This window comes from Parambassis ranga, chromosome 22 (assembly GCF_900634625.1).
Source record: "Parambassis ranga chromosome 22, fParRan2.1, whole genome shotgun sequence".
Lineage (NCBI taxonomy): Eukaryota > Metazoa > Chordata > Actinopteri > Ambassidae > Parambassis > Parambassis ranga.
Genome location: NC_041042.1, coordinates 1,987,757 through 2,008,169, shown reverse-complemented (window position 1 = coordinate 2,008,169; position 20,413 = coordinate 1,987,757). Strand labels below are relative to the sequence as shown.

Below are 20,413 nucleotides of genomic sequence, written 5' to 3'. Positions count from 1 at the left end.
ACAATGATCAGCAACTGACATCATCAAAAATTAATGTAATATTATTTTCATGTTTCACCCCGTGGATGACAACAGATATAATCTCTGTCTCCAAAGTTCATACAAGGCAGCTAGCATACTAGCATCCATAAACAGGAAGTCATGACAGGAAATGGAATCACAGAGCTCGTCACCTGAGGCTTAGAGGGTTCACTGATTGGCTGACAGGGACGCACAGTGGAGGTTCTACATCGAATTACTCCCCAGGCGAGACCCTCTGTGATGATGAATATATATGATGAATTATGTTGTGATATAAGCTGCTTCACTTGTGACGAGCTTAAAACTTCACTTCTGTGAACATGTCTGAGAGCATGAAGCTGTCAGGTGAGGTGATGTCCTCTAATCAGCTCCAAACACAGTCTGAGTCTGTCACAGCAGTTCTTCCACTCTACAGAGCTCAGTCAGTGTGAAAGTGTTTAACATGCAGCAAGTAGCAGCTGATGATGACATGATGTGTTCTTGAAGCAGTTACAGCTAGCTGCTAGCTTTAACAATCAAAGCACCTGTTGATCCATGTTTTCTTCTTCAGCTGCTCTCACCTGAAACATTTACTGTAGTGACATCATTCTGCACGTTGATGCTTGTTGTTGCTCCGTGAAATGTACACAGAGACATATTGTAACATTTAAACTAAACTAAATAACACTGTGTTTCTCCATGTCTCACAGAGCACCGTCAGAACACAGCACAATCACTGACTCTGTGTTTACATCCATGGATGATGACAGGTAAGAAGATTTACAAACAGACTTTAATGAATCAGATATTAATGGATAAGGTGGACGTAAGATTTAAAAAGTGACTACACGTGTTCTTCTTCTTTGTCTATATCTCACTTCCTGTTTGTTTTCTTTTACCCTCCAATGTAACACTTGCTTGTTTTACTGAGATGACCTTGACGTTCTCATTCATAAGTGACGTGGTTCTTTTCCTTATGTGCAGACGTTACCACAACATGTATGAATACTTCACACACACAGTGTATTTGTGACTGGGCCAAATACTCAGGCACAGTCTTCCAGTTTAGTCTCTATCATCCTTCTTTCTGTCAGACTCTCCATCAGCGTCGATGTAAAGTAACGCAGCAGAGTACTCTGATTACTTTTTTATTGTAATGTGTGATCTAATGCCAGCTACTAACACTAGCATCATGGCTAACTGCAGGATGCTCATTTAAATCAACAACTCACTGAAGACACAAAGCATGTACATGAACTGTCCCTGTTTAACCTGACACACAGGTTGGTTCATTGGTTTAGACCTGCACTGGACAATACATGCACAAACTTAAAGTGTTTTGAACACAACAGCACAGTAAGTTCCTTTGTGTTCATGTATATAACCTACTTGTCTCAGTAGGAGATGCTGAAGCAGTAACAGATTACTCTCAAAGTAACACAGTCAAACTCTGCTCTCCACCAAAGGTCTGAATCCTCTGACTGCAGTGATGGATCCATGAAGAGTGACAGGTCAAAAGACCTGGATCATGATTTTAAAGCTGGATCTATACTCCGCGAGAACATAGAACTCCCTCCCCCCTGCAGACGTTACGCCCACAAAATGACATCATTTTTCTCTCGGGCCGCCCGTTGTGCAGCGCTCTCGGACACATGGCCCAGGCAGAACTTTTTCTCTCAGTGCTGTGCGTCAACCATGCTGTGATTGGAATTTATTGTGGGCGTGATGAATGTGGAGAAGCCAAGAGCTTCTTCAGGTGCAGAACACACAGACAGAAGGAGGAAGCACAGCGATGATGGACAGTTTAGATGAGCTGCTGCAAACAGCTGCTGGAAGGAGAAACACGGCGCACAGAGGAGAGAGTCCGTCCACAAGGTGGCGCTAAAAACTAATCCCAGTATTGATCACGGCGTTACAGCGGCTGGACGCACATTAAACCCCGGGAGACGGGATGTATTATTGCAGACAGTCATCCACACGTTCACAGAGTTAAACTCACACAGACCAGAGGTCTGCTACAGTCAGCTACTGATCTTCTATCTGTTGTCAGCTGTGCGCCCTCTTCCCTGAACATTATCAGCTCGTTAGGCCAGGTCACCACGACTGTGCTCACAGTTTACAACACAACTGCATTGTCAACCTTTGGTGTGTGACGTGCGCTGCGTAGGAGGCCGTATGAGGAGTTCTGCACACGCACGTCTTGCGGAGTATGGTACCTCCGTGCCGAAAAGAACTTTTTTTTACTCTTACCACCCGTGGAGCGAGTTCTCTGTTCTCGTGGAGTATGGAACAGCCTTTAAGGTGAGAAACTGTTAGGAGTAGAGAGGAGAACTTCTAAGAGGCTTAAGAGTTCCTCCAACAGAGAGGACAGAGAGGAGAAACTTCCAAACTATGAATGAGTGAGGTATTAAAACGCTACGGATGCATCGTGACTTTTTGTAGTTTATTGTACTACATTGCATTACACCTTGTACAACCTCTGCTGAATTACAAGGTTTGACTAGCAGGTGAATTGTCTTGGAGTAATAGCGGAGGCTTAGTGAGACTATGACTGTAAATGATTGATCAATATAGCAGATATGTCTAATGATGATGGATCTCCCTCTCAGGGCAGTTTTCATGCATTTCCACCCTCTGAACAACTGCTTCCTGTGTCCAAACCGAACATGCAGCCGCCGTACTCGCACACGTCGTCCTGTTCGCCACACACTCCTCCATGACAATCAACAGCTTCTTGATGGCCATCTGAAGCTCTACTCATACCTCCATACGATGAGAAGCTCCTTATAAATTAAAATTAGGGGTTACAGTTGAGAACCTGCATGTAAAGCAACATTAATGATTAATTAACAGTAAAACTAACCATTTTTTACCCCTGATTAACATAATCAATCAAATCAAATGATCAAAGCCAAGCAAATTATTTGTTTCAAGCAATACATTTGTCTGTTTATGTTCAATAAATCCAACTCTATTCAGTTTACCATCAAATACCCCAAAGATTTGAGACTCTTACACTGACATGTAAATGTTATCCATCCATTAATCAGTGTATCTACTACTTGGGAATGTACTTGGACCACAAACTGGACTGGAGAAAGAACGTGGACACTGTTAGATAAAATAAGGTCAAGTAAACAAGGTCAAGTTTTTTAATTTTATTTATAAAGCACATTTAATCGTTGTCAGAAAAAACAGGTTAATTTCACAGACTTAGGTCTACTTCAATATCTTCTGTCTGTCTTCTTTTTCTTCTTTCTTCCTGTCTTTCTTTCGCCTGTCTCCTTTCCACAATTATCCCCAATCTTCGGGTTGCCCAGGCTGTATGGGTCCTGGTGGTCTACACTCCTGTTGTAGTCCCAGCTGTGCTGATAGTCAGCATATTCCTGGTCCCTTAGGTTGTCCGGCTCTAGGTTGCCCTGCTCGTGTATGCAAAACAGCCTGTCCAATCTGCTTTCTGGTGTCTCTGCAACACGTTCTCTTTTTGGAGGTTCCTGTAATTTTATCCATTGTGGCACAAAGATGCCTACCCGCTGTTCGGGGTCCAACGGTCTGTCCTTGTCCCTGCTCTTGGACAGTTGGTTGCAGGGATCCTTGCTCTCAGCAATCAGGTCGCTGTCATGTTGCTTGAGCTCCTCACGTTCTTTTGCTCCCTGCTCACATTTCAGCTGCTCTTGTAAGGAGGACCTGTCCTCTGACAGTTGGCTGATCTTACTGTCCTTTTCCTGCACGGTCTTGTTGGCCTTCTGTAGGTCACTCCTCAGACTGCAGACCTCGTTGGCCAGCTCCTCACACTTGGAAGAACATTGGGCATGTTCTTCAGCAGCCTGTCTGAGGTCTTCATTTTCTTTTCTGAGCTGGTCACACTTTACCCTTAACTCTAGAATCTCCTTTTGCTGCAGAGTCAGAGAGTGCTGTAAGCTTTTCTGTTTTTGCTCAAATTCCAGCTCTCCCTCCTCCAACTGTCTGAACTTGGCCTTGCTCTTGACCAGCTCGTTGCAGACATGCTTGTTTTCAGCAAACAGGTCAGTGATGACATGCTCCTTACTAACCAGCTCTGAATTAAGATCGCTGTTACGTTTCTTGAGCTCATCAAGGTGTTTCTCAACGCTTTCTCTTGCTTCCTGCTCACATTTCAGCTGATCCTGTAAGGAGGACCTGTCCTCTGACAGTTGGCTGATCTTACTGTCTTTTTCCAGGACGGTCTTTTTGGCCTTCTGTAGCTCACTCCTCATACTGCAGACCTTGTTGGCCAGCTCCTCACACTTGGAAGAACACAGGGTATGTTCTTCAGCAGCCTTTCTGAGATTTTCATTTGTGAGGACGGTCCCGTTGGCCTTTTCCAGTCCAGTGATTAAGCCGTCTGATTCCACAACAAACTGCTTCAAAGGTTGTCCTTTCTTCTCACGCTTCTCTTGTTCTTGGCGCTCTTTCTTCTCACGGTTCTCTCTTTCTTTGCGCTCTTTCTTCTCGCGCTTCTCTTGTTCTTGGCGCTCTTTCTTCTCGCGCTTCTCTTGTTCTTGGCGCTCTTTCTTCTCGCGCTTCTCTTGTTCTTGGCGCTCTTTCTTCTCGCGCTTCTCTCTTTCTTTGCGCTCTTTCTTCTCACGGTTCTCTCTTTCTTTGCGCTCTTTCTTCTCTTTCTTCTCTTGTTCTTGGCGCTCTTTCTTCTCGCGCTTCTCTTCTTGTTTTCTGCCTGAAGGCATCAGTTTGGACATCCATCCATCCATCTTCTGTTAACCCGCTTGTCCTGCAGTGGAGGGTCACGGGGAGCTGGAGCCTAGCCTAGCTAGCTTTGGGTGAGAGGCGGGGTATACCCTGTGAGGACACGAGCCTGGATGGGAAACATTGGAAATGCATTAGGAAGGGAACAGAGATAGTTGAATGGCTGAAATCGGTCAATGTATGCTGAAGATACGCTGCGGCAAAAAACTACACTGATAAAGTCTGATAAAGACTACAAATATGGCTGCTTTGTATGCCTCTGTGTGTCAGCTTCTCACCATGGTAACAGCTCTGCCTGCCTAATTAAGCTTAATTAATGTTGGAGAGAGAGGTGTGTCAGCCTCCTGTTACTCCTCTCAGGGCAGATCCCATGTATTTTAATAGGGGTTCCACCCTCTGAACAACTGCTTGGTGTGTCCAAACCAAAACACTCAGACAAAAAAATTAAAAACTGTGAGCATCACAAGTGCTTTCTCTACAAATGTGTGCAATTTCATGTTGATCCTGTAAAAGATGTGGAAATGGCAGCAAGGTAGAAAATAGGTTTGCTCTGGTCCAGTCACTTCACCATGAATGAGGAAAAGACCGGCACTCTCCCTGAACAGCTGGCAAAACGCTTTGGTTTAACGTCACCAGGAGCTCCACCGTCTCTACAGTCCCTGGGTTTACACTTCTCTGGTCTCTCTATCACGCAGAGGGGAGTTCGCCCCAATACGCGCAGACACACACACACACACAGCATGTGCGTAAATGCGCACGACTCTCTCTCCCTCTCTCTCTTTGAATAAACATGAAGTTGCACTTATCACTCACTACTGTTGGTACTCACCACGAATCTGACTGTGTGAAGAAATCTGTTGCTGAGATGTTAGCCTCCTCTGCAGCTGTGTGTCTCCTTCTTCCTCTCTGATCCTTCTCTTCTCCAAGTTTAGTCACGCTTGAGATGATTTGCTTTGCAATTCAGGCAAAATATCCTGCTGTGTCTATCGTTGAAAGTGATCACCAAACAGCTTTATTGCTCGTCGAACAACAACTAAAGCTCTGCGCTGCGCTCTCGCTCCTACAACGGCCTGAGTACGAACACCTACCTTTGATCTTTGCCTTTATTGTCAAAGATCAAAGCCTGTCACCACGGTAACAGCCCCTGTCTGCCAGTATCCATGGCAACCTGAATGGTTATCAACTGCCCCTAACTGCAGCTCTCTCTGTCCCCTCCTAATGCGTTTCCAATGTAAAAACACCCTCTAAGCAACTTCTGTTTTTGTCCAAACCGAAGCCTTCAGGCAAAAAGTATGGACACAGTCAGAATCACAAGATGTTGCTCTACAACACAGTATATGCTTAGTGGACATGTAGCAAACAGCTCCAAAGCGATGAATATGGCAGATATCATGTGTAATGATTTGATAAAGAAGTAGCCGAATACTATACAGCTGAAGGATGATCAATAAGACAGATATAATGCTTAAAGTCTGATAAAGACTACAAATATGGCTGCCAAATGCAGACAAATGCCATATGGTTACCAAATATGGTAACAGCTCTGCCTGCCTCATTAAGCTTAATTAATGTTATTTTTTTCCAAAAAGTATAGGCAGAACTGCTGTGATTGGTCGGAATTTATTGTGGGCGTGATGAATGTGGAGAAGCCAAGAGCTTCTTCAGGTGCAGAACACACAGACAGAAGGAGGAAGCACAGCAACGATGGACAGTTTAGATGAGCAGCTGCAAACAGCTGCTGGAAGGAGAAACACGGCGCACAGAGGAGAGAGTCCGTCCACAAGGTGGCACTAAAAACTAATCCCAGTATTGATCACGGCGTTGCAGCGGCTCGTGCACATTAAACCCCGGGAGACGGGATGTGTTATTGCAGACAGTCATCCACACGTTCACAGAGTTAAACTCACACAGACCAGAGGTCTGCTACAGTCAGCTACTGATCTTCTATCTGTTGTCAGCTGTGCGCCCTCTTCCCTGAACATTATCATCTCGTTAGGCCAGGTCACCACGACTGTGCTCACAGTTTACAACACAACTGCATTGTGGACCTTTTGTGTGTGACGTGCGCTGTGTAGGAGGCCGTATGAGGAGTTCTGCACACACACTTCTCGGGGAGTATGGTACCTCCGTGCCGAAAATAACTTTTTTTTTTTTTACCACCTGGGGAGCGAGTGGTAAAAAAAAAAAAAAAAAAAAAGTTCTTTTAGTCTCGTCTGAGCGCATAATCTTAGCCTGACCTCTTCTGCATGTATGCAAGAGTCGGTGTCCAGACTATGAGCAATCTCTTTTTTTTCCTCAAGTATGTTTTATTATTTTAAGATATCATTGTACAATACATCAGGAAAGTACAATATAACCATCTTTTACATTTTAACACCCACCCCACCCAACCCCAAACATTCAGACTATGAGCAATCTCAATGTGGACAGCTGTTATGGTGAGACAAGTAAAGAGTACTCGGTACCTTTTGACATGGCTTCGCCCTCTTTTGACCTCGAAAGGCCCAAAGACGTTGACTCCTACATTGGTGAACGGAGGCAGATCTGCCATTCTCCTGTCCTGCTGTTGAGCCTTCTGCAGACAGTACATCTGGAAATTATGCCTCTACTGAGCTCACCTGTGGTATCCAGTACTTTGTGCGTAACTTGGATTCATGGTGAACTAAGTTACCTGTTTGCAGCTTTTTGCAGCTTTTTTGGAGGCTTTGAGTAATCTGTTTCTAATCTGTTTAATCTGATCTGTTCTTTAAAATCTGACCGTCCAGCTGATGGTCTTGTGATGGTTTTGTGGTTAAGATCATTGTGGCAGAGAGGTTAAAAAGTAACAGATGTAAACATATTTTGTTCTAATAACCTGTTAGTGTAGTTCCACCATGAGGCTGACAGAACTGTTTCCTTGTCAGTTTGTTTTATATTTGTCATCATTGCTTAATATAAATAAGGAGTTATTATTGACTCTCTCAGTAAAAGTTGTTTAGTTAACCCTTTACTTCTGTTGGTAAAATAGCTGTTGAAATCCACCAGAATGCAGGAAATGGCTTCTACTTCATTAAAACCTTTCTGGGGGAGGACCCCCACACCCCCCTCCCCCAGTGGTGTCCCCCTCCAAATATTTTTACAGCTTATGAATTCAACACATTACCTTCATACGTCCTAAATGTACAGCTTGAATTATGGCTTTGTGGATATAGGCTGTACCTCCACCCCTCCTTTATCCCCTCTATGAATATGGGTTGGTTCGATTCAACCAGTTACATTGTACAGGGTGTCTCTGTGTGGTGTTTCAAATTCATGCTCCATGTGCCCCTTTTTCACTTTGAGCACCTGCCCGTCCACAGACCTCTGCACTTCCCTGCGGTAGGAGCTCACTGCCTTGATCATGAACCCATGATGAGTGATGAGCAGGATCATGAGTTTAAAGGACCAGATACTGACAGGTGAGATTTTATTGAGCTGGAGGGGGTGATGTCATTAAATGTTAAACTAAACTAAATAACTCTGTGTTTCTCCATGTCTGACAGAGCTTCATCCTCTGAATCCTCTGACTGCAGTGATGGATCCATGAGGAGTGACAGGTCAAAAGGTCTAGGTGCTGACTTTAAAGGATCAGATCCTGAGAGGTGAGATCTTATTATTAAAGTCAGACTGAGACCAGAGCAGCAGAAAGTTTGAACCTAGAAGCTGGAGCAGCTGGATCCTCAGACAGATAACAGTGACAGTGTTGTTGTTGTGTTACAAAGACCATGTTGTGGTGATACTGTGTTACAGTTTGCAGCACAGACACACACTGCACACCTCTCCAACAAAAGATGAGCTTTATGAACAACAAGCAGAGATCCTGAAGCAGTAAGAGTAGACTGGAACTGAGACCAGGGACCAAACAAAGAGCAGCAACACAACCTGATGAAGGTGAAGCACACAGTTTAAATACACAGGGAGAGAGTGAGCAGACTCAGGTGGAGACAGGAAGTGACACAAGCAAACAAAACTCTGCAAAGAAAACTGAACAGGAAGTCACACTATGAAGAAGAAAACATCAACAAATATTAAAAAGCTCAGAGAACAAAGCCAAAGATTCTAACAGAGGAACAGACCACCATGGAGTATGACATGAGAATATTTTCACTTTTATATTTTCATGTGTTCATGTGACGACAGAAGAAGACTGAACATGTGGACATGTTAGCTACATCACAGCTAGCTGCTGGTCCTCTGATCAGGACCAAAACCCAGACTGAGTCTGTGTCTGATGTTTCTCTCTGTGACTGCCAGATCCTCTCCACCAAGACCTGAATCCTCAAGACCCCAAACCCCAGATGAAGCTCTGCAGTCCATGAGGCACCTGAAGTCACACAAGGTATTTATTCTCTTTGTTCAGCTCAGTGTGTTGTGTTGATGTTGACAGGAGAACAAATGACAGAATCATCACACAGTAACTGTCCATGTAGAGCTGTTAGCAGTGACCTCAGTGACCTCTGCTGTGATAAGTTACAGCTAGCAGGCTAATGTTAGCTTGTCTACCTGCTAATATCATCTGCAGCAGAGTTCAGTCTGAGTGGATGTGATGTTGAACTAACATGACTTCAGCAGCTGATGTGGTTCATGGTACAAAGTTGTAGAAGGTGCTGCAGGGAGGATCTAACAACAACACATGAACCACACACAAACAACAACAGCTTCTGACTGTAGTGTTAAGAATGTTTAGTTTCTAAGTCCTAGAACCTGATGGAGGCTGCTGCTCCACCCTGACAGCGTCTCACAGTTCAATGTTTGTCTTCACCTCAGGTCTCAGGTGAACTTCCTGAAGGTCGTCCTCCTCCTCGTCGTTCATCTATGAGGTAATGTAATCATCATTTCCTGATCTCCTGGTGTTCTAGGTGCTCTGTCACTGACTCACTGACCAGCTGTAACTAGCAAACTATCAAACCTCTGTGTACTGTGGGGGTTTAGTTTTTGTGGTTAGTTTAAAAACTCTCAGCACTGTCTGTCACTGCATGATCTCTTTCTCTATCTGTTTCTCCTGCAAAGTGTGACAAATGCTTATTCACCTGCCTCCTTCAGTCAGAGTCATAGATGGAACAAGTGCAGTTTATTTACTGCTTTGGAGGCAAGAATCAATGAGTTAGACCCCATTCACACTTGTAATCAATTTTTGTGACTAATTTGTAAAGAGAAAGTAAATTTAAGAAGCTCTGACAATATTAAAACAAAATCTCTGCTCATTGTGAACTGAAGATACTCACTGCCCGGACAACCTGGGTTTCAGCATCCTCTCGGCCTTCCTTGATTTTTTTTTTTAACCAATTAGTCATCTTAACTCAGATGTAAACTCTCAGTCTCTTTCTGATTGGATGACCTCCTGTCCGGTGGCGGAGCTCGTCCGGTTATGTCACATGAACCGTTATGATGAGCAGATTATCTTACCTTAACAAGTGGAGAGAGGACATGGACACAGTCCTGTTTCCTTCCAGCCCAAGGACACATTCAGACACCTGAAGGCCGCCCACCCTGTTGTTAACCGTTCCTGTTCTGCTTCCTAACCATGGAAGAGCAGGTAGGATGTTCTGCTGGGTCCTTCAGGGAACAAGTGATCCAGAGTTTCCTCCTAACAGAGTTCATCTTCCTGTGAAGATAACTAGCAAACACTGACCAAACCAATGACACATCAATGACACATCAGTCACACAGTGGAGCTGTTTAGCGTAATAGAGGGCAAACAGCATCACTTAGACCTCTTTCTGAGTGGACCATATGGCATCAGGGACGGGCTGATGTCCTCCAATCAGGACCAGCCTCAGTCTGAGTAAGTGACAGAAAGTCTTCCAGACTTCAGGGCTCAGTCTGGCTGAGACAGTGATGAACATGTTGGATCCATGTTTTCTTCTTCTGTATCACTGTTAGGGTGGGAGTCATTGTCAAAGCCGTCACTGCTGGTTAGCTAACGACAGCTACTATATTCAGACTTGTCTGCAGATAAACCTGCTGCTCATTTGCATATTATAAACAGTTATTGCAGGAACTAAATCAACAAGTGTTTCATCAGGTGATGAACCCATGGAGTCAGAATATCAGGGAGATGATGCAGCTTTAACAGCTTTGTTAGTACATAATGCCACGACTGTTATGTTTAAGTTAAGTTGAAGTCATAAGAGAATATTTATGTATTGTAGTGTTTCTTATTATTTGTATTCTTTTGTTCTTAGGAAAAGACGTTCTGGTCGTCGCTGAGGTGAGGGACGTCAGGTCGATCCAGGCTGTGAGAACGCACCACCGTGGTCGCAGCCAGATGGAACTGCACCGCCACGAAATCCTAATCACAAGCTGTTCTAACAAAGTGATGCACATGTCCACTTACCTGTTAAATACAGAAACAAATACAGTGTAAGTAACAGACTAATTTACCCAGACCCCTGTTTATATTAGGCTGCTAAATTAGCTTAGCATCAAAGACACAGTCAACTTTATTTTAAATTCTGCTGTTAGAGGACATACTCACAATCAAAATGTTTCTCTCAGACCCCCAAAAACTTAAGTATGAATACAAAAGGTACAAAAACTGAAACTGTATGAGATGAAATACATTTAATAACATAAATAAAATGCAATAAAATATCATACAAAATATTAAATATAATACACAAGAGTATTATTAAGGTTAAGGGTGAGGTAGAAGTGCAAAATTAAAATAAAGAATTTATTTACTGAGGCGGTGGAGTAAACTACACCCTAAGGAGGATGAGCCAGTTCCTAATAGTGCTGTTCACACCTAAGTGTCCATTATCGTTTCAGTTTAATTCAGTTTTATATGTACGATCAGACAGTGATAACTTACATACAGGTACATAAGCTCACCTGCTAATATCAGCAATATCAGCATGTTCAATACTTTTACATGTAACACAGACTCATGCATCAGTGTGGATTTTGACCATAAATAAATATGTTCAATATAAATATATAGCACTGCTGCACTGTGGCCTGATATGAATAAGGTGTTTGGTGCTTGGCTGCTCCACCTGCCACAAATACACATGCATATAATGTGTTTAATTAATAAGTTTCTTTAAATATTCTCAGTTTCCTTCCTACGTTCTGCTGTCTGTGTTCTGAGTCAAAGGTGTTCTCTTCTAAGGAATTATGTTATCGTTTTAATTAATATCATCTAGCCCTTACTGTTCAAGTTGGATATGATTTAATAGTTTGATAAGTCTGGGTCTGATGTGCAGTCGCAAGAAAGAAAGTGAACCTTGTGGAATTTACCAACATTTCTGCATTAATAGGTCATAAAATCTAAATAATAAGAACAAACAGTGTGCTTTATGTAATATCACACAAAGTATTAGAACACTTCATGACTTTATTGAATCATTCACTGCTGGCGTGCAGAGCCACACTTAACAACACATTTTCCCAGTAGTGTTGTGACGTGTCCCAGTGCTCGTTGACCAGTTAACCAGTCCCGGTGGTTTCTGTCACTCAGGTCTTTTGACCTCACTGGGCATTCTGAGGGGTCTTTGGCCTCCACCTCTACTGAGAGTAGCCACAGTACTAAATCATTTCCATTTATACACATGTGGTCGATTAAAAAGCCTTTGTATAAAGGGTTAACAGGTTTAAAAGGTTGGGTCAGAGTAGCTCCACACCTTACCCCAATCTTATTTCATCAAGTGAATGATTTTTTTGGATGTTGGGTTCATTTAGTTTTTTCCAGTGAATGTGTTGAATAATGACATGAAATATTCTAATTGTGTCGTATTGGGTGAAGCTCATTGAGTTTGTTCTTGTGACTTCAGGATGTTCAGGGTGACAGATGTTTTGCTGTAAGACAATCATTCAGTTATTCAGTTGATTTCATGTCATGTATTTACTTGGTTTTCTTTACATTTATCTTTAGTTTCATTAAGTACAACAAAAAAAACAACAAAACATAAAAACACAAAAAAAGCAAGAAGCAGTAATGTTTATTTTAAAGCTTAGCATCATTGTAACTGTATGTTAGCTTCTCCCTGTGTGTGTAATTGATGCAGGGAGCTCATGTAATCACTCCATACTATAGACTGAATATACTCTGATGATATGCATGTATGTTGTTTGTGACATGGATCTGTTACATGTACCTAAACACAGAGATGGGGCCTGGGTCGGACTTGACTGGACCTTAAAAGACTTGTGGCTTTGTGAACAATGTTCAAACCATCACAGCTTATGATAACATGTGGGTATGACGCCTTCAACTAGGAGCCCAACAAGCCAACAACCTGCAGAGTGGGCGGGGTTTGATAGGCCGCATTCAAAACACACATGGTTCTGATCATTGACTTCAAAGAACACAAAGACAGTTGGATTTGATTAATTATGAGTCAATCATTTGTTATTTGTCTTGATTCATTAGTAAGAGCACAGGAGGCAGTCGATGAGTCTCGATGAGTCTCCATCTAGTCCCCATCTCTGTGACTTGTCAACATCTCTGTGAAACAACAAGGTCAAAATTATGTTAACCCTTTCATATTGCTGTTTTCTTTTTGCTTAAAATCAATGAACCGAATGAATAAATCATTTGAAGCTTACTTTGGATTCTGTGTGTTATGATGTTTCTGTTTGTCTCACATACTGTGGTTCATATTTAAATATCTTAAATAGAAAAATAATACATTTATTAAAAATTCCACCTTTAAACAGTTTGAAGTGAATTTTAGTTGAAGTGACCACACGGTCCCAGAGAACCAGCACAGATGTAGAACTGGAGCTGGAACCCGTCCTGCTGCTGGTCATGTGCAGACTGACCACATGACCTCAGAGCTCCTGTCTGTGCAGGCGTTTGCAGTGTGACACGTTTTATAAGACGATCGGTGAGTTCTCTGACTTCTATCAATACATTTATTGATTGTGAGTCAGTTCATGGTGAGTGTTTAGTCTGTGTTGTTCATGGAGTGTGTGTGCTGCTCTGTGGTGGACTGTGAGTCTCAGAGGACCTGCAGACTCTCCTGCTGGACTACAAGTCACTGTGATTGTATTGATGGAACATCTAATGATCGTCTCCACCACATGTAGCTGTGACAAGTCAGCCTCCTGGTCTGACTCCAGTCTCTGAGTCCTCTGAAGACAGAGACATGTCCTGGAACAAAGCCAGGTCCAAAGATCTAGACGTTGACTTTAAGGAACCAAGATCTCCCAGAGGAGGTGAGATGTTTAACTGCTGTTATAACTCAACATGGAACTGTGTGTGTTTTGTGTAGATGTGTTTTGCTGACGTTCCTTTCTGTCTGTGTAGGTCTGTGTGCGACACGTCCATGAGGAGAGACGGGTCAGAGGGTCAACACGTGATCTGTGAAGAGGTCAAACTTTAAGATCCACACACACTTTGTTAGAACATGAGTCCATATTTTTACGTCTCAGTTTTGATGAGCACGTCAGTGACGGCCTCTGCAGTCAGACTGTCCTCCATGTTCTCACATGTAGAAACAGACAGAGTGAATGATAACACACAGGTTCATCACTGTCTGTACAGTGGAACATTAAAGTCGGTGCTCACTGTGGACTCTGTGTGTTCTCTGCTCTCAGTTCTTCCTCTCACTGTGGACTCTGTGTGTTCTCTGCTCTCAGTTCTTCCTCTCACTGAGGATGAGGACGTTCAGAGAGGAGTCTCTGTCTGTAGGTCAGTGTCAGAGAGACAGGCTGCTCCCTTCAAAGCAGCAGCAGGGATCAATCAGTTCAACATGTTGCTGCCACTGCAGGAGAGGCTGAGACTGGATGTGTGTTAAAGAGTGTTAACAGCTGCTGGGATTATAATCTGATTATAATCTGTTACATGAATCAAGTCATTTCTGTTCTGTTAAGCGTTAATAGTTTGTGCTCTTACTGTTCATGTATACTCCTTCTGTTCAGCGGTCATGGTCTCTGTACCAGCTGCTGTCTCAGTCTCTGTGGACACATTTCCTTTAAACCATCTGAACTCTGCTCTCTCTCAGACTGACAGTCAGTGATCAGAACCTGGAGGTGACTGTGGCTCCACACAGGGTCCATGTTCACAGTGTGAGCAGTTATTACCTGCTGCAACAAACCCATCAACAACAAACACCACTCTGTCTCTTTAAATAACTTCACTTCAGGAAGCTCCGCCCTTAAACACCTGCACTTCCTGACAGGTGAGGACGAGGACGAGCTGCAGCTGCTGTGACGCAGAAACAAAGAAACAACATAACAGTAAGTTTTCTTCTGAATTTTCTCCACAGTCTGTTTAGTTTGTAATTTGTAGAATTTAGATTGATTCAATCTGTCTCAGCTTGGGTTAGTCTCAGAGGCCGCGCGCTGTGACGCATTTAAATAATCGTCTCATCTGTCTGATGTTTGCTGATCGATTTTACTTTGTTTATGATCATTATATGATCTCATATATCTGTGGATGCTCTCATTCATCCAGGTCATAGTCATTTCCAAGAGTTTAAATCGAGGCAGCTGGACTTAGAGCTTCGATTGATTCTTGATTGTTCTTCGTCTCGCTGTGACGCATTTAGAATGTCCCCATGGTCAGATGAGAATCAGAAAGTGAAACTTTGTCCCGAGTTAAAACTACACTCCTGTCTAAACCCTTTACCGCTAATCTGTTTTTATTATAATTACTACCAATCTGTGCTTATTAGACAAAAGCCTGGAAGGTAACAGTGTTTATCTGGTTGTTAGTTTTGATTTATTTACGCACAAAGTTAGCAGGTTAACTCTTAAATCCACGCACACTGTGGCCTCTCTCTCGTTTTGTATGAATGTGTGTTTTCATAAATGATGAACTTATTGATAATGTGTCTGTCTTTATTAGGGATGCACCGAAAAACACTTTTTTCACCGAAACAACTCGACCGACACAGGATGTTACAGGATTCTATTTACAGAGATCCGCTCCTCTGACGCAGAGGACGTTATTTCCTCTAAACGCAGCACTAAAGCGTCTTCTAAGCAAAGAGGTGGAGACGGAGCGCGGAGTAAAAACATTGAAAAGTGCACTCGTAGTTCGTCAGCACGCGTTTCCCTGAGATCTGCACTTCATAAAGATCATACATGTGGGAATAAAGCTGCGCGCTGCGCGCACGAGAACAGATCCAGGCCGCGTGCATGCGTAGAAGCGCTTGGAGACGGGGAAGCGCACAGCGCGCCCTCGCTGTCTGATGTGTTCAGTCAGATCCTGCAGCGCCTCAAAAGTCATAGACTGTTCTGTTCTGATTTACTGTATATGTGACATCAGATGTAGTTTTCTGCTGGACATTTTTTTAATTTGACAAAATGTTTATTTATGCACTGGCCCTGTTTAAATAAAATGTACATATGATGTACACGTGAGTGAGGTCAAGCTAAGTTTAGTTTGATTGCCGTTGCTAGGCAACAGCTCTTGTTCTTTTTTATTCCTCCGTACGTTTTTTGGCGCAGTGTATCTTGACCAATTTCAGCCATTCAACTATCAAAATGTTCATCTCACAGAGGACATTCAACATCAAAACATTATAGTTTTTCAAATATTAGGCAATTTCTGCATCATTTTTAACATGGGAGTCTATGAGAGAGCCCATTTTCTTAGTCTTAAAACGCTCATTAGATGCTGCTCTATCGAACTTGTATTCAGAATATTCTAATTCCGAATCGTTTCCGCGCGCCAGGCTCTCAAAGTTGGAGTGGTTTTTGAGGTCTCCTCTTCTGTTACCATGGTGACAGGCTGACACACAGAGGCGTACAAAGCTCTGATTCTCCAGCACTTCAGATCAATCCTTCACATCAGCGTTCAAAGCAACGCTTCAGCTGCAGCAATCAAAGTTGCATTTTCTTCAGGAAATGCCCTTTTCTAGTTTTTTATATTGTGCTAAATAAATGTTTCAATTGCTTTATTCTTTGAAACATTCATATTAAGTTGTGCATTTGCAATGCCTTGATTGTAGTGAGGTTAGTACACAGTTATAGCCATAAATGCAATTATGTACTAATAATTGGCATAATATGGTTTGTTTCGGTTTTTGGCCAAGAATTTTAATTTCGGTGCATCCCTAGTCTTTATGATACAATGGTGAGGTCAGAGAGGGAAAGTGGAACTAACTTGATGTGAATGTCCTTATGTTACCAGGGACAATGTTTCAGGCATCTCTTCCATCTGTGTGGATACCCGGGGTGATCATAAACACAGAGTAAGTAGCTAAAGCTGTGCAAACTTTCTGAGTGTTAAGAAGGAATTATTGTTTAAAACACAAATGTTTGTAATAAGTGTTGTAAGAGGAACCACCCATATGGGGTGATGTAAGATCCAAACTTGTTTTAATCATTTTATACGACTAAGAAACTTTACAATGTTGATCTGTTCTAGGTTTCTGTGTAACTTCAGCTCTGTTCTCTGTGATGATCATTTATATGTGTGGTTGATAACAGACTCATTTCTCTCTGTCTGCAGAGCTGTTTACTCAAGGAGGAGGTGAGATTCTGTCATCACTATGTAACTTCATTATAAATGTGATAAACATGAAACATGTTAATATTTTACTACATGTTTCTGTGCTTTACTTGTGCTTTGCTTGTTTCATTGTCTACTTTTTGTCTCTGTCTTCTCTCCATGTGGCAGATTGTCTCCACCAAGCCCTCAACCCTCTGACTGCAGTAATGTGTCCTTGAGGAGTGACAGTTCAAAAGATCTGATCATTTACTTCAGCAAGAGCAAGTAAGATTGTGTTATCAAAATATAACGTATATTTGTACGTGTTGTAAACACTCACTATGTTTACATTTGTTTGGTTTTATTTATTTATTTAATATGTTTTTACCACTATCTTATTGTCTCTTTGTCTGACAGACATGAGCTCAGCTCTGGATCCTCTGACTCCTCGGATCTGTCTTCCAAGAGCAGGTAGGATGTTCTGCAGGGTCCTTCAGGGAACAAGTGATCCAGAGTTTCCTCCTGACAGAGTTCATCTTCCTGTGAAGATAACTAGCAAACACTGACCAAACCAATGACACATCAATGACACATCAGTCACACAGTGGAGCTCAGAGGACCAGCTGATTGTTTGCTGTGAGCTTTTAACCCTTTAGAGGAAATGAACCAAATACAGAAAGAAACCTCACCCTGAACCTGTGGAACAAACCAGAGAGAACTTTGTTCTAAGTCTGTGAATCAAAGACACAAAACAGTTTATGATCAACCAGGATATAGGACAAAACAATATACGAACAGTCTTCCAGACTTCAGGGCTCAGTCTGGCTGAGACAGTGATGAACATGTTGGATCCATGTGTTCTTCTTCAGCTGCTGTCAGCTGAGAGATTTGCTGCAGTGATGTTATTATGTTGATGCTTTCATAACATGTGGAGACGTGTTCTGATGGTTTTATTAACACACTAACACAGAGTGTCTCCATGTCTGACAGAGCTGCACCAAGCAGCCCTGGATCCTCTAAAACCTGTGATGTATTGATGAAGAGTGACGGGTCCAAAGGTCGAGCCGACACTGACAGGTGAGACTTTATGATTAAAAAGCTGCATGTTTAAATGTTTCAAACACACGGTGTGTTCAGGTGTTGCTGTGTGTTTTCTGTCCTGTTGGGGTAACATGTTATAAAGAAACACACTACTCAGATTACTTTTTATTGTAATATGTAACTACATTACCATGTAGGTTTTTCAATACATGCTGTGACTGAGGTACATTTGTAGTATTTGTGATGCTAGCTAAAACACTAGCTTTACAGCTAACAGCTAACAACAACCACTCAGCTAAGTGCTTCTCTGGCTGCATATTATAAATACAAATAACACACAAACAGTTGTTGCAGGAAATAAATCAATAAGTGTTTCATCTGGTGATGAACACATGGAGTCAGAATATCAGGGAGATGATGCTTTAACAGCTTTGTTAGTACATAATGCCACGACTGTTATGTTTAAGTTTAATTCATAAGAGAATATTTATGTGTTGCAGTGCTGAGTGTTTCTTATTATTTTTTCTTAGGAAAAGTTGTTCCAGTCGTCGTTTGTTTTCAAAAGCCGGTCAGACAAAGAGAAAAGACTGAAAAAAGAAAGAAGCCTGGAGACGAAGACTTTTGTGTCTTTCATTCTTTTATCTGATCGTTATACTGCAGTTCACTGCCTGCTGGGAGTTCATGTAATCAGCTGCTTTGTTTAAATATGATCAAACATTTCTGTCAGATTTTATACTGTTTGTGTGTGAGGAGCAAAAAAAATGACCATTTTAGAGAATTTTACTGCACAAAGGATAAATCTCTTTAAACTGTAGAAGTCAGTGTAGAATCATCCACTGTGTATTAACCCTTTCCTTACTGTACAGGCTCATCATGAGTTTGTTTGATATAATAGTATTGCTGAGACTGCTCATTCATACTGCTTCTGTCCAGTGGAGGTGACTGACTCCACACAGCGGTTCATGTTCACACTACAAGCATCAGCAGGCTGCTGTTAAAACGTGAGCTGAACGTTGTAAAACAGAAAACAGGTTGTTACAGACCAACATTGCTGTGTGTGATGTTAGCTCCTCCTGAGGTGTTATTTGACAAATGTATGTGTTTTGTTTACCTTTATGGGGAATTGTTTATGTTTTGGTGTCCAGAGACCTTCAGATTATTTAACTTCAACACTAAGCCACATTCATACATCATTAAAGAACTCCGTGTTCTGTTTTACTCTGTCCTTCTATATATTCAGTATGAACTTTATTATTTGTAAAATGGTTTATGCACCTTAACGAAGTAACTTTTATTAGGGTTAGGCTGCACAGCTGCTCTCTGTGGATGCTGCTCTTCATCCAGCAGAACACATGTTGTAACATGACACCTGCTGGATTTTATTCATCTGATGACCTCAGACTCATGATGTCTGTGTGAGAGCAGCTGGAGGAGAATGAAGAAGAAATGACAGCAGCGCCACCTGCGGGCTGCCGCTGTGCATTCCAGATCCATCCATTTTTTTTGAACACACCAAACCTGCTGCGCTGAGTTTTCCTGCTGGTCGACTCTCCGCTCCGCACTTCGTGAACCTTCACACATCAACGCGACAGTAAGTCTGTGTGTGTGTCTGGAGGTCTGACTTCCTCCACCTTAAAGACTCAGAGCTGCACCTGAGTCTGACCCACAGCTCACATCTGCGGACAAAGTTAAACGAGGTCGGTTGTTTTTACTTTCGATGACGGAACCACCACTGAACAAAACTCGATATAACTATTGAACAAACTCACACGTTACACCTCAGACTACATGGAGTATAACACTGTTGGATCTGGCTTCGTGTGAACTGATAAAACTTTATTTTTCGATCATCGACCGTCTGACGTGGATCGAGACTAAATGTTTGTCCACTGGCCACCACCTCTCTCTCTCTCTCTCTCTCTCTCTCTCACACACACACACACACACACACACACAGTCTTCAAACTGTTCTTGTGTGTGTGACACTTGTGAACACCCTGTTTTTGTGTCTTTGTGTCTCTAAATGTTGTCCTGGCTTTGAAGTCACTGTTTAATGATGAATTGTAGACATGAAAATAATGTTTGTTAAGTTATTTTTTATACATTTGTGTATAAAAATCAGACTGAGTGCCAGCAGAGTACAGGTAATAGTCCAGTTTGAACCGTATAAGCAGTGTAGTGATGGGCAGGTGAATTTTTTAGGACGTTTTTAAGAAAACAGCTTAGCTTAGCTTAGCTTAGTTTAGC

The 20,413-nt window shown here is 42.3% G+C and overlaps 1 protein-coding gene across 9 annotated transcripts in view; it reads left to right on the top strand.

Annotated features, from left to right (window-relative positions):
* Window positions 1-19,384, top strand: part of LOC114427111 (dentin sialophosphoprotein-like) — a 130,504-nt gene extending 111,120 nt beyond the window's left edge. For 7 of the 9 annotated variants that reach the window (XM_028394904.1, XM_028394898.1, XM_028394895.1 and 4 more), the window contains 3 exons: window positions 8,995-9,079; window positions 9,508-9,560; window positions 10,926-13,289. In XM_028394904.1, coding sequence (XP_028250705.1) covers window positions 8,995-9,079; window positions 9,508-9,560; window positions 10,926-10,950 — 163 coding nt within the window. In that variant the 3' untranslated portion in view covers window positions 10,951-13,289. Of the gene's footprint in view, window positions 1-8,994; window positions 9,080-9,507; window positions 9,561-10,925; window positions 13,290-18,115; window positions 18,203-18,696 lie in introns of those variants that run through there. The other 2 variants (XM_028394902.1, XM_028394905.1) reach the window with 1 other exon arrangement.
* The last annotated feature ends 1,029 nt before the right edge of the window (window positions 19,385-20,413 follow it).